At 41.1% G+C, this 13,738-nt stretch overlaps 1 protein-coding gene across 2 annotated transcripts in view; it reads left to right on the top strand.

Annotated features, from left to right (window-relative positions):
• PKP1 (plakophilin 1) overlaps window positions 1-13,738 on the top strand; it is an 81,728-nt gene that overhangs the window by 51,074 nt on the left and 16,916 nt on the right. For both annotated transcript variants that reach the window (XM_040337733.1, XM_040337732.1), the window contains exons 4-9: window positions 243-384; window positions 3,463-3,670; window positions 8,713-8,890; window positions 9,010-9,124; window positions 9,226-9,384; window positions 11,779-11,955. In XM_040337733.1, the coding sequence (XP_040193667.1) occupies window positions 243-384; window positions 3,463-3,670; window positions 8,713-8,890; window positions 9,010-9,124; window positions 9,226-9,384; window positions 11,779-11,955 (979 nt within the window). The remainder of the gene's footprint in view (window positions 1-242; window positions 385-3,462; window positions 3,671-8,712; window positions 8,891-9,009; window positions 9,125-9,225; window positions 9,385-11,778; window positions 11,956-13,738) is intronic.

Raw genomic sequence — 13,738 nt, 5'->3', positions numbered from 1 at the left:
AAAAAAGTCATTAGTACAGTGGCTCCAATCAGAGCTGTCAGTTTTTGGTTGCACAAAAAAAAAACTGTTAGTGTGTACCAGGCTTAAATATGTATCTTTGGAGATGAAGGGTGAGTTGGTTTAGGTTCAGTCAGGGAAGGGGGCTTATAGGATGAATGCACTTTGTTTTAAAGTGCAAATGTCCTTTTTAATACTACTTTTTTTTCTCTACTGATCTATTATTTTATGCATATATAAATTAGGATGGATTCCCGTGATGAATTTGATGGAACATCTATGACCATAGAAAAGGCAGTGGAACTTCTATCCTATGACAAATACCAGACTTCTGGAGCAAACTATATACAACATACATGCTATCAAGATGAGAATGCTAAGAATGTGGTATGTACATAAATTAGAGGAGACAACAGATACAACCTTTTTAAATAAAAATTCCAATTCTTTAGCACAAATTGTTCACTGCACCTATAGGGATAAATCAGTATTCACCTTGCCCTGGTATTGGTTTAACAGAGCTAAATCCTAACTGGTTGCTGAACAGTTACTGCATTAAGGAATTAGTACTTAAATATTTAACTGCTTGCCGACCAGCCGCCGCAGTTATACGGCGGCAGGTCGGCTCTGCTGGGCGAGATCACGTAGATCTACTTCATCTCACCGTTCAGCCAATAGGGGCACGCACGCGTGCCCCCCACTCGCCCCTGACGCACGTGCCCGGCGGGCGCGATCACTGCCGGGCACCCGCGATCGCTTGTTACAGAGCGAGAACCGGGAGCTCTGGTGTGTAAACACACAGCTCCCGGTCCTGTCAGGGGGAGAAATGCCTGATTGTCTGTCCATACAATGTATGAACAGCGATCAGTCATTTCCCCAAGTCAGTCCACCCCCTGTCAGTTAGAACACACCCAGGGAACATACTTAACCCCTTCCTCGCCCCCTAGTGTTAACCCCTTCCCTGCCAGTGGCATTTTTATAGTAATCAATGCATTTTTATAGCACTGATCGCTATAAAAATGCCAATGGTCCCAAAATGTGTCAAAAGTGTCCGCCATAATATCGCAGTACCAATAAAAATCGCTGATCGCCGCCATTACTAGTAAAAAAAAAATATTAATAAAAATGCCATAAAACTATCCCCTATTTTGTAAACGCTATAACTTTTGCGCAGACCAATCAATAAACGCTTATTGCGATTTTTTTTTTACGAAAAATATGTAGAAGAATACGTATCGGCCTAAACTGAGGAAAAAATCGTTTTTTTATATATTGTTTGGGGATATTTATTATAGCAAATAATATATATTTTTTTCAAAAAAACGCAGAGGTGATCAAATACCACCAAAAGAAAGTTCTATTTGTGGGAAAAAAAGGACTCCAATTTTGTTTGGGAGCCACGTTCTTCGACGATGCGCAATTGTCAGTTAAAGCGACGCAGTGCCGAATCGCAAAAAGTGGCCTGGTCTTTGACCAGCAATATGGTCCGGTGCTTAAGTAGTTAAAATAGCAAACTGTTCACTTAGCAAAGTAAATACCTTATTTACGGAATATGTGGAAATGTCCCCCATTGCTATACTGTTATCAGCTGTTTTTCCCTGGCTGTAACAGCCTTTGGTCACAAACTACATGATGATAGCTTGTCTAGTGCTTTGGCTTAGCTTGATATACATGGGCCCAGGTTCGTCATATGATCCAGGGTCCCTAGGTTTCAATCCTACACCCATATTCTATTCTTAGCTTTAAGAATCGTGTATATTTATGTTGTCTTCATCCCCAAAAGTATAACCAAATACATTTACATATCTTTATTATACCTAAATCAAATCTAGGATCAAAAGCCTATTGACCACTAACCACACCAGAACCCCCCCGGGAGGAGGACCAACTACCTACTGGATAAAAAACAAAAAACAAAAATAAACACCAATATTAGGTTAAAAACAAGAAAATAGGGGATGACTTCAAGCTATTACCCACCAGGCCAAAGGGCCAGTCCAATTCCCAAAGGGGGAGGAGACCACAACCAGCCGATCATGCAAGTGGACACAAACTACATGATAATAGCTAGTATAGTGCGCTTGATACACATGGGCCCATGTTTGAGATATGATCCAGAGTTTCCTAAGCTTTAATCGTATACGTATAGCCTATTCTTAGCTTTAGTCATGGAGAGTTACAACTTTGTCAGGTTTTAATTGCTCCCTGAGGGATTTCATTGATAGGATTTCCAAGTACAGTATAGTTCAAAATAAATACTTTATTTAAACATGCATGAAACCAACTATATAGTATTTCAACTTCATACTGTATACAAATACACTTTTTTTCCATTTTCTCTATGCCAGGCTTTAAATGCTGTCTGTGTCCATATGGTTCTCTTTTCTTGCTGTTCTGTTTGATAGCCATATAAGGATAAAGACAGAAATAATACATTGTTAGAGATTCTAACCTTTACACTACCTAAACCTAAAAAAAACATTGAATCTCCTCAACTCTTTCAAACCTAGTATTTATTTTCTCCTCCAGTAGAGATTTAGCCACACACTTGCTCAGAGTCATGACAGTGGAGGTGGTGATTGGATATAGTCCCCCAGGAACAGGGCCAGGTTGCAACTTATGCTACCCCTGCTCATTTGTTACTGCCTAAGGATTTTGTATTGGGTATTAAGTAGTGCAGAGGGGGGAAATAGAGTATCTACTGTAAGTTGTCATCTTTTGCTTGGCATGAGGTATGTGAACCTAAGATAATTAAACACATTTCACTTAGTGTTACCAAACCCAGGACCCTGCATTCACTATATCTGGTACACAGAGCATGGAAATGCAATAGTTTTAGTAAAAATAAACTAATAAATACCTTTTCCCCTCAGCAGTATTTAGCAGTCTTGTGATTTCTAACAGTTTCTGGTAAAGCTTGTAGGAGGAGTTTTTATACTACACTGAGCTGACCTATGAGGCTGCAGGGCTCCTGTCCCTCTGTCTGGACATGACTAGACAGTGCTGATTGGCCCTGTGCTGATCACATACACTCTCCCAAGAAACTAGAAAACCTCTCTAGCAAAGCAATACACATCAGACTGAGCATGTGCAGCCTGACTCCAAAGGCTTTGTCTTATCCGGACTTGTCTAGGGGGACAGTGCAGGAAGGGGAGGATCTGTGCATACAAGATCAAACAGCCTTTTTACACAATGTAGAGGATTAACCCCATAGAGTTCACAGTGAGTATACAAGCATGCTTTAATGCATATACACACTGATTTTACTATTGTGGGTTTAGTAACACTTTACATTTATTTTCTATTTTTATAAATTTATAATAAAAGCATAATGGTTTTCTTCTGGCATCTCTAAATTATAAAGTTTTTTGTATCTGTAAGAAAGACAACCATGGGGATGACTGTGCTCAAGAACCTTTATATTTCAAAAATCACGCCTTAATGTTTTTCATGGTATCTGTCCAGGTATACCAGCACAATGGAATCCCGAAGCTAATCGCTTTGTTAGACAACCCCAATCAAAATGTACAGCAAGCAGCAGCTGGTGCACTAAGGAATCTTGTCTTCAAGAATAACCCAAATAAACTTGAAACAAGTCAGAAAGGAGGTGTCCGTGCAGCTGTCAACCTTTTGAGGAAGACTTCCAATGAAGAAACTCAGAAACAACTAACAGGCAAGTGTTTAAACTCTGGCTTCAATTTTCACATTTGGGTGAATTGATGTGAAATTCACTTCAACCTTTAATCATGTAAAATGTCCTATTTTTTTTAATGAGTAGTGTCTTCTCCCTCTAAATAAATAAATAATTACACCAAATGTACAGTATGCAATCTGTAGTTTTTACTGTTGGGTCTGCCTAGACTGGGGCAGTGTTTGAGGCCTCTGAAGCCCTCGTTGCTCCTTTGCAGTCAAGTGTATGCACCTGAAGGCGCAATAGAGAATAGTAGCTGTGGCTAGTACATGGTTCCAGCTAGCGGTGGAGACTGTCAATAATGTCAATGACATCCCCCTGCAGATAAACTGAATTTCTGTAAACTGACTTATAGAAGTACAAGAGGCCTGAAACCATGTCCAAGCCACAGGCAGGCAAAATAGCTTATGAACTTATAAGGTTAATTAGTATGTTTAGGAATTTTCTGTGTATGTGGTTGCAGGGGTGAAATCAGGGTACACTTATCATTATATTCCGTGCATAAGCAAATCAGTGTGTGGTTGTGTATTTATACAGGGTCACATCTCAGGAACATTGGGCCAGATCCACATAGAAATAGATCGGCGCAGCGTATGTGAGATACGCTACGGCGCTGTAACTTACTTTTGGCTGCTTTGAATCCTCAAAGAATTTGCGGCGTAAGTTACGGCGGCGTAGTGTATCTCTGGCGGCGGAATTCAAATCGGCGATTAGGGGGCGGGTTTCATTTAAATGAAGCGCGTCCCTGGGCCGAATGAACTGCGCATGTGCCGTCCCGAAATTTCCCGGCGTGCATTGCGCTAAATGACGTCGCTAGGACGTCATTTTTTTTAACTTAGACGGGACTTACATACATTCCGATTCACGGACGACTTCCGCAAAAAAAAAAAAAATCAAATTTCGACGCAGGAACGACGGCCATACTTAACATGGCAAGTCTAACTATACGCCGCAAAATACCAGCTTTAACTATACGCCAGAAAAAGCCAACTAGAGACAACGTAAAGGCATGCGCCGGCCGCTCGTACGTACGTACGTACGTACGTACGTACGTACGTGGATTGTCGGAAATAGCTAATTTGCATACCCGACGCGGAAAACGACTTGAACGCCACCCAGCAGACGCCGAAGTATTGCATCTTAGATCCGAAGGCGTACAAAGCCGTACGTCTGTCGGATCTAACCCAGATGCCGTTCAAACTAAAGATACGACGCGGGTAATTTGAAAGTACGCCAGCGTATCAGTAGATACGCCGGCGTACTCGCTCTGAGGATCTGGCCCATTGTCTGTGCTAATTTTCATGTAGATTATAGAGCCCATGTTTCTATAGTCAGTAAATGTTGGTCTTTGGAGACATTATCAAAATAATTGTATACTCTTATAACATTTTGGAGAGCACAGTGACTAGATGGTTAGCAGTGTTACTTTACAGTCCTGAGGAACAATCATGTGTGCTCTGGTGTCTCTTCAACTCAAGTAGATCATGCTGTGTGCCTAAAACTGTCGTAGTGACTCAATATATTATGTTTCCTTGGAAGTTAGAATGTCTTCTATGAAGTGTTATGGAGCATACACACGGTCGGTTTTCCTGACCAAAGCTGTCATGGCAGTTTTCCTGTTGGGAAAACCGTCCATGTGAACACGGGGAAAAGCAACCGAGCAGGTTCTCGGTTTTCCCCTCGACTTTTGACCGCCAGGAAAACCGATCATGTGTACGAGGCATTAAAGGTTAATATATAGGGGCTTAGTTTTCCTAGGTGTTATGTGTGTTTGAAACACAGGTCAGCAAATTGCTATTGAATCCAATGGAACAGCACACCTGACAATTCACAGGCTGAGTTTGACCTGCTTTGCGTTGCCCTGAATTCTAAGGTACATTTAAACTGCAGGCAAAACAAGACAAATACAGCCTTTTCTTGTTAAATAGTGCAAATTTTATTCAAACACATGCAGCTATATTTGACTTAAAATGGCTGCATTTGAGAAAAATAACTATTAGCATGAGCCCTTACAACTACAGTGCCTTGCAAAAGTATTCACCCCCCTTGGAATTTTTCATGTTTTGTTGCCTCCCAACCTGGAATTAACATGGATTTTTTGAGGATTTGCATCATTTTACATGCCCAAAACTTGGAAGATGTTTTTTTATTATTATTGTGAAGCAAACAACAAATAGGACAAAATAACAGAAAAATTCAATGTGCATAACTATTCACCCCCTAAAGTCAATACTTTGTAGAGCCACCTTTTGAGGCTATCACGGCTCCAAGTTGCTTTGGATAAGTCTCTATGAGCTTGCCACATCTTATCACTGGGATTTTTGCCCATTCCTCCTTGCAAAACTGCTCCAGCTCCTTCAAGTTGGATGGTTTGCGCTTGTGAACAGCAATCTTTAAGTCTGACCGCAGATTTTCTATTGGATTAAGGTCTAGGCTTTGACTAGGTCGTTCCAACACATTTATATTTTTCCCCTTAAATCACTCAAGTATTGCTTTAGCAGTGTGTTTGGGGTCATTGTCCTGCTGGAAGGTGAACCTCCGTCCTAGCCTAAAATCACAGAGTGGTACAGGTTTTGCTCGAGAATATCCCTGTATTTAGCACCATCCATCTTTCCCTCAACTCTGACTAGTTTCTCAGTCCAGACTACTGAAAAACATCCCCACAGCATGATGCTGCCACCACCGTGTTTCATGGTGGGGATGGTGTTCTTTGGGTGATGTGATGTGTTGGGTTTGCGCCAGACCTAGTGTTTTCTTTGAAGGCCAAATAGTTACATTTTAGTCTCATCAGACCAGAGCACCTTCCTCCATACATTTTGGGAGTCTCCCACATACCTTTTTGCAAACTCAAAACGTGCCATTTTGTTTTTTGCTGAAAGTAATGGCCACTCTGCCATAAAGCCCAACTCTATGGAGCATACGGCTTATTGTCATCCTATGTACAGATATTCCAGTCTCTGCTGTGGAACTCTGCAGCTCCTCCAGGGTTACCTAGGAGGTACCTCTGTGCTGCCTCTCTGATTAATGCCCTCCTTGCCCGGTCTGTGAATTTTGGTGTGCGGCCGTCTCTTGGCAGGTTTGCTGTTGTGCCATGTTCTTTCCATTTGGTTATGATAGATTTGATGGTGCTCCTAGGGATCATCAAAGAGTTGTATATTTTTTTATAACCTAACCCTGATTTGTACTTCTCAACAACATTGTCCCTTACTTGTTTGGAGAGTTCCTTGGTCTTCATGGCAGTGTTTGGTTAGTGGTGCCTCTTGCTTAGGTGTTGCAGCCTCTGGGGCCTTTCAAAAAAGTGTGTATATGTAATAACAGATCATGTGACACTTGATTGCACACAGGTGGACATCATTTCACTAATTATGTGACTTCTGAAGGTAATTGGTTGCACCAGAGCTTTTTATGGGCTTCATAACAAAGGGAGTGAATACATACGCACATGCCAATTATCCGTTTTTTTATTTCTGAAGATTTGTTTTATATATATATTTTTTTCTAATTTTACTTCACCAACTTAGACTATTGTGTTCTGATCCATCACATATAATTCAGATTAAAAAAAATTGAACTAAAGGCTTTAATGTAACAAAATAGGTAAAAGGCCAAGGGGTGAATATTTTTGCAATGCACTGTATATATATTTTTTTACAAGTGCGGCAGTACCCCTGTATGGGCTGCTGAGTGTAGTAGTCCATCTGTCACCCTGCTCAGCCAGGCACACACTTTTCAAGCATCCATAGACATGATAGCAGTCCTTGCACTTGTTTTTTTGGATTTTATTAAAGGGAATTTAACTTGGATGGGGATGGGAAACTTATGAGATGCTCAGATAATTGACAGTCAAAATTGGGACCAACTATATACACCTCGGTATATACAATATCCTCTTCTCCTCCTGCACTTCCTTGCTTGCAAACTATTAGTCTTCACTCCTCCAGCACATGACTTGTTTGCACTTCCCGGACCAGCTAGCACTGTAAGCCTGAAACGAGTTTAGCCAGGCCTAAAGCATATGCCCTTTGCTTGCAGGGAACGTGGGCCCCTATGGTGTAGCAAAAAAAAGAAAGTCCCAGTGCTGGCTGTCACTGTGGCTACTGCTCCCAGTACCACCTCTTCAGGTACTGCCAGCCCTCCTGGCTGCAGCTGCCTCTTTCCACTGTCGTGCCACCACAATCCTCCACAATCCTCCAGACTGGCTCTGTACTCATCCCAGACTGCTGCCTCTCAGGCGTGCCTCCCAGTCCTCTCGATTGTGTGAACACTCACCAGCCCATTTGGCTGCCTCTGTGGAACTCCTGGAGACTTGTCCAGCAGTGTTCTCCTGCTGACCTTTCTTGCTCCTCCTGTGCCTCCTGGTCAGGACACCCCTGTGGGTTGGAAGAGGGTCTCATCTGCACCTGAGCCCAGGCCCAAGGTCACTCCCCAGACTGAGGAGCCCCCTCAAAGGCCCCGACAGCCTAACACTCCACCTCCATCTTCCACTCGATCAACTCCTCTCCTGCTTGGCTGACCTTGGGTATTTAAGGAGGCCTGACCCCCGCTAATCCAGATTGGTGATTGGTCAGGACTCCTCAGAGCACCCCAGGCAGCTCCACCTCTCTCTCCAGAAAACGCCAGAACATTCTGGAAAGAAGTGGGAGGTCCTGGTTATGCTACCTGTGAGTCACCCAGCACTACTCTGAGCCATTCCCAGCCCAGATCCAAACACACCCAGGCTTGGCTACAAGCCAAGCCTGGAAATGTACCTACTCTGACAAACATGTACTATTCTTCTAGCACACTAGAGGGTGCTACACAAGTGACCAAAATTATAAAAAATACTTGGAGAGCCCATTAACTTGCCTAATTTTGTTATAGCAGCTAAACGTAATTGCTGCTCTCTGAAATATTTTTATACATGTTAAGAATGCTGCATGAGGATTTAGAATGAAGAATATGTAAATTAAAAACAGCCTAAATTTATATCACTCATAAGTGACCTACAGCTGATTTACACCAATTTTTCTTTTTGTACTATACAGGTCTTTTGTGGAATTTATCTTCTACAGACCAACTTAAAGAGGAACTTGTTAGGGAAGCTCTCCCTGTCCTGAATGAATGTGTAGTGATTCCATTCTCTGGCTGGACAGAGAATTCAGTGCCTGGTCAGAAAAGTAACATGCATCCTGAAATATTTTTCAATGCCACTGGGTGTTTAAGGTAAGATGTCAAACACAATCATTGGGCTCTTCGTTGCTTATTCGCTCCTGTAGGGTGAACAATGCCATCAAACTTTTCCTTTTGTTGTTTGTGCTATAATAACTTTTGATTATCTTCAGGAATCTTAGTTCAGCAGAGGTTGGACGTCAAACCATGCGTAACACCCCAGGGTTGGTGGAGTCTCTGATGTATTACATCCAGAAACAAGTTGCAAATAACAACCCAGACGATAAGGTAGGGTTTGAACAAGCCCTGTTAAGTTAATGCTAGAGAATATAAATGTGATGTTGTCTTTGCAAATACCTCAACTTTGTGCTAATATGTTGCTTTTCTAGTCAGTGGAGAACTGTGCCTGTATTCTGCACAATCTCTCTTACCATTTGGATTCGGAGGTGCCCAATAAGTATTCCCAGCTGAATGAGCAAATGTTGCGCAACCAACAAACAGACAAAACATCCACTGGCTGTTTCAGCAATAAGAGTGAGAAGATACAGGTAAAATATTCATATTTACAGTATTCATATACTTCAAAAGCAGAGATATACTCTACTAATTTCCTACTGAAACAACAACTTCAAACTGTCATCCTTGGTAGCAGTGCCGATCCTGACCTCCCTGGGGCCCTAAGCAAAATGAAATGTCACATTAAAGTTGAGAAGCGGGGGCAGGCTGCCGAAAATGACATGTCACATTAAAGTTGAGAAGTGGGGGGGCGCTTCCGACAGTGACATGTCACATTAAAGATTAAAGTTGAAAAGTGGGTGGAAGAGGGTGTTCTGCTGTTGGAAATGACATCTTACATTAAAGTGAGAAGCGGGGGGTGCTGACTTCTTTCCTCTTCTCCCATGCAGCCAGCGAGTTGAGAAGCGGAGTGAGGGGTCGAAAATGACTTCTCACCAGGCGAGGGCCTCTAGCAATTTGGGGGGCCCTCTGCAGCTTTGAGGGGCCCTAAGCGGCTTGCATAGTGAGCCTATAGGGCGGATCGGCCCTGCTTGGTAGTGACATTAAATGGGGAAATTACTGTTTGGCCTTGGTCTGTTATGCCTAGTCTTGCAACAAACTGTTTATGATGTTTTATCGGTTATGGTGGTACCATAACATAATCAGTTGTCATAAGAGTCTAATCTTTTATTTTATTAATTCATGTAGCACCCCAAATTCTAAACTGTTTTACAAATGACATAGCTCATTTACATTAGTCCCATTCTCTGAAGCTGATTAAGCCTCATGCAACATGGAGTTTAGAAGCTTGTACACACCATTACTGAAACATTTAGAAATGTATGGGCACTTGCTCAGTACAGTACTTTGTAGTACAGAACAAGAATCATTTACCTTTTGACTTGTAAATTGATATTTTACAGTATATAACACTTTTTTGGATATAGACATGTTATGGGATTGACAGTAGTCGAAGCGCAAGGTATAAAAAGGATGCAGTTTGCAGTAATTGTATTAGGTAAAAGAGAGCACAGAACATGCGTTGCTCATTTGTCTTCTGAGCTTAACATGATTCTGATTGTATAGCTCTCCTGTTGTTACATTCTGAACCTTAGCACTCCCCCTAGCTGTAGCCTTATAATATTGTTGTGCGGTCGATTTTTACCTGCTATTATAGTTTCCCTTTTTAAATAAATGACTTCTGACATTTAGTATAATTAAAAATGATTCCTAGCCTTTGTCATGTAAATAACTACCAGCATACATTCCTGGAAGAAAATATGAACATGAGGGAATTTCTAACTGGCCCATTCAATGCATGGGGTGACAGTGCTGTTCAAACATATTTGAAAAGAGGTATAGACAATGTCTCATATGTTAGTTTTACCTTCGATTTTTGTATTTTTTGAGTATAACTTTGAGGAGAGGCTTCCCTCTCTCATTGGTTTATGGTGGGTCGGTGCAGCTGTTTCATCCTCTAGTTGTAATTCTGCCCGCCTCTGAGACGATTCTGCTACACTTCCCTCCTCAGTTTCTTTGGAAGGCTTCAAAATTACTTATTTATGCAGTTCATGCCTTTTCAGCTGTTCAGGAGAAGGATTATAGTCTAGTATAGACTTCTTCAGCTTCAAGTCACATATAGGGAGCTATAAATTGTTTACTGTTTTGGAAGAGTTCAGAACAATTCACATAGTGCTGATCTTCAGAGGTATCTGAATTTGTACTCGCAGGACTCAAGAGGATAGTTTGATAATATCAAAATACATATAGATGCATTTGTTCTTTGAAAACCTAAACGTTTTGTGTTTGGCCTAGTCCTAAAGAAGATGTTTTACCAGCAACAAAAATGGGACCCGTACTACTATAAATGGATGGTAGATGGATATAATCAAAATTTTTATGCATGTTACATCTTTGACAAAAGGAGATTTTTTGGTCAATATGTGAATACAAATTATTGATTTTTTCCTGTGAGCATTCCACTTTCATATTTATTTACTTTTTAAGCATCATGTTGTATGGGATGTGCTCCAAGGAAAAGATAAATCTATATGAACTTCAATTTGGGACTTTTTGTATTTTGACCCATATTCCACTATTTTTCTTTTGCTTAAGGCTTGACTACTCTCAGAATCAGTTCTGCAGGAACTACATGAACTACATGAACCTGCCATACATGTGTTCACTATGCAGCAGGGTAGCTGCTCAACATAGGACCCCTACTCCAGTGATTTCCAGCTTCCACAGGTGTCTTTCAGGGCATACAGTACATACTTATATTGGTGCAAGCTGGACCAATGTAACTATGCAAATTATGCATGCCTAAACTTCAACTCTAAATGATGTTTAAAAAATATTAGATATTCCTAGAACCTTTGCATAATACTTCTACAGGAGGAGAAATTCAATTTAGTATATAATTACAATTACATTGTCTTTTTCCATAGAATAATAACTTTGACCTGCCACTTCCAGAAGAGGATGTTAATCCTAAAGGATCTGCTCTGCTGTCTCACTCCAGCGCTATAAAGACATACCTGTCTCTTCTGGGGCAGAGTAAGAAGGACTCCATACTGGAAGCAAGTGCTGGAGCTCTTCAGAACCTCACTGCAAGCAAGGGGCCGGTGAGTAACTGAAATACAAAGGAAGTTAAAGCAGTATAAAACCCTAAAACAAACATTTATTATATTGCAGCTTACCAATTCTTAGATGTGATGGCTGTATTGTTTTTCTTTATTAGGCTTTCTTTCTTTTATTCTCACCTGGTGATTTTGTCTGTAAGGCAGTTTTTTTCAAAATAACAAGCATATAGCAGTTAGAAATTTGAGACAAACCATTTACAGCTGACAGGGGTGCTTACAATGATCAACTTTTATTCATTTTTAAAAAGCCTTTATCCCAAAAGGAACAAAAAATGTATATGCGTATAAAGTGTTAGCTAGAGTTTAGCTTCAATTTGTTAGTGTATCTAAATCTGTACATTTAATACTCCCCTCAGCAGCAGCCGGTCCATAAGGGGTGAAGGGGCACCGCCACCCTAATCCCCTATGCGCCGCCCCCTAATCTCCATGCAGGTTTCTGGACTCATAGGTTTCTATGAGTGTTTTTAAAAAAAAACATGATTAGAGCCTGAGGCTTCAAAAAAGTTGGGCTCCTGGCACAAAGCCCTGCGCCCTGAACTCACCCATTTGTCTTCCGGCTTCTCCTCCCAGCCAATCAGGACAGGAAGCAGATCTTAAGACCTGATTAGCCATGAAGAAAAAGCCAGAGAAGCCACAACCTGGATGAGGTAAGTGCGGACCTGGCGGGGGAGGGGTGTTTGCCACCACCCCAAAAAATGGAGCACCAGCCGACACTGACTCCCCTCCACCCAATACTTTATCCAGAGTGTAGACACCCTAATACAAGAATTGTGTTATTAGCCAGATCATCAGGTGAAAACACAGAGAACAGAGAATACAGCCGAATATGAATCCATTTTAGATTTTGGGTTTAATACCGATTCAAGTACTGTGTGAGTAGTTGAAATTGTATGCCCAAAGCTAGCTCCTAAATATAGTGCCAGTGAAATCGCATAATTTCTAAGTCGCATGTTAGTGCGACTTAAGTTACGACTTGGAAGGCATCTGTGCAACTTCCTGCACAGCTGTCTATGCAAGTCACACCTGAACTTGCAAAAAGTAGAGCAAGAACTACTTTCAAAATCGGTGCAACAGAGTCTTTGAGAGATTTGACTGCTTCCATTGTGGACAATAGGGTGCGACTTGTCTAGTGAATTGAAACTCAAATCATATGACAAGTCACATCGGTGTGACCGGGGGCCAACCATGTTTAGCTTCTTCTTGGCCCTGCATTTCCTCCCCACTTACACGTACACTAACTGATCTTTCAGTGCTCCCTGGCTTTTGAGGATGTGTCTGATTCAATCTAATTGAAATTGCTGCAGGACAATAATTCATCAGAATAAAGCAAAGAGGGGAGGGGAGGTAACAAACCTCTGAAATTTTAAGGTGTTGAGTATAGAAAATGTAATGGACAATTACAAATAGATAAAATTTGTTTTTTATTACAATGATAAAAAACAAGAGAAAGATCTCCCATCCATATCAAAAATCAATTGTTCTATAGAAAGGCATATATACAGACACTACCACTCAACATGTTTTGCTTTACAGAGCTTCTTCAGGAGATCCAGGTGTGTTGTATTAAATGCTATAGACAACAAAAACATAAGAATGCATACTCATGTTGATTGATTTAACAACAAACATATTTATCAAATTATTGGCATATATTAAGTATGCAGATAGTGAGTCAATATTGTTAAAGGACATTGAATATGTATAGATGTAGAGAAAGATGAACCTTACCCAGACTGCTTAAACCAGTATAGAACTTGAGATTTAG

Source organism: Rana temporaria, chromosome 2 (genome assembly GCF_905171775.1).
Source record: "Rana temporaria chromosome 2, aRanTem1.1, whole genome shotgun sequence".
NCBI lineage: Eukaryota > Metazoa > Chordata > Amphibia > Anura > Ranidae > Rana > Rana temporaria.
This window is presented reverse-complemented; position numbering and strand designations above follow the sequence as displayed.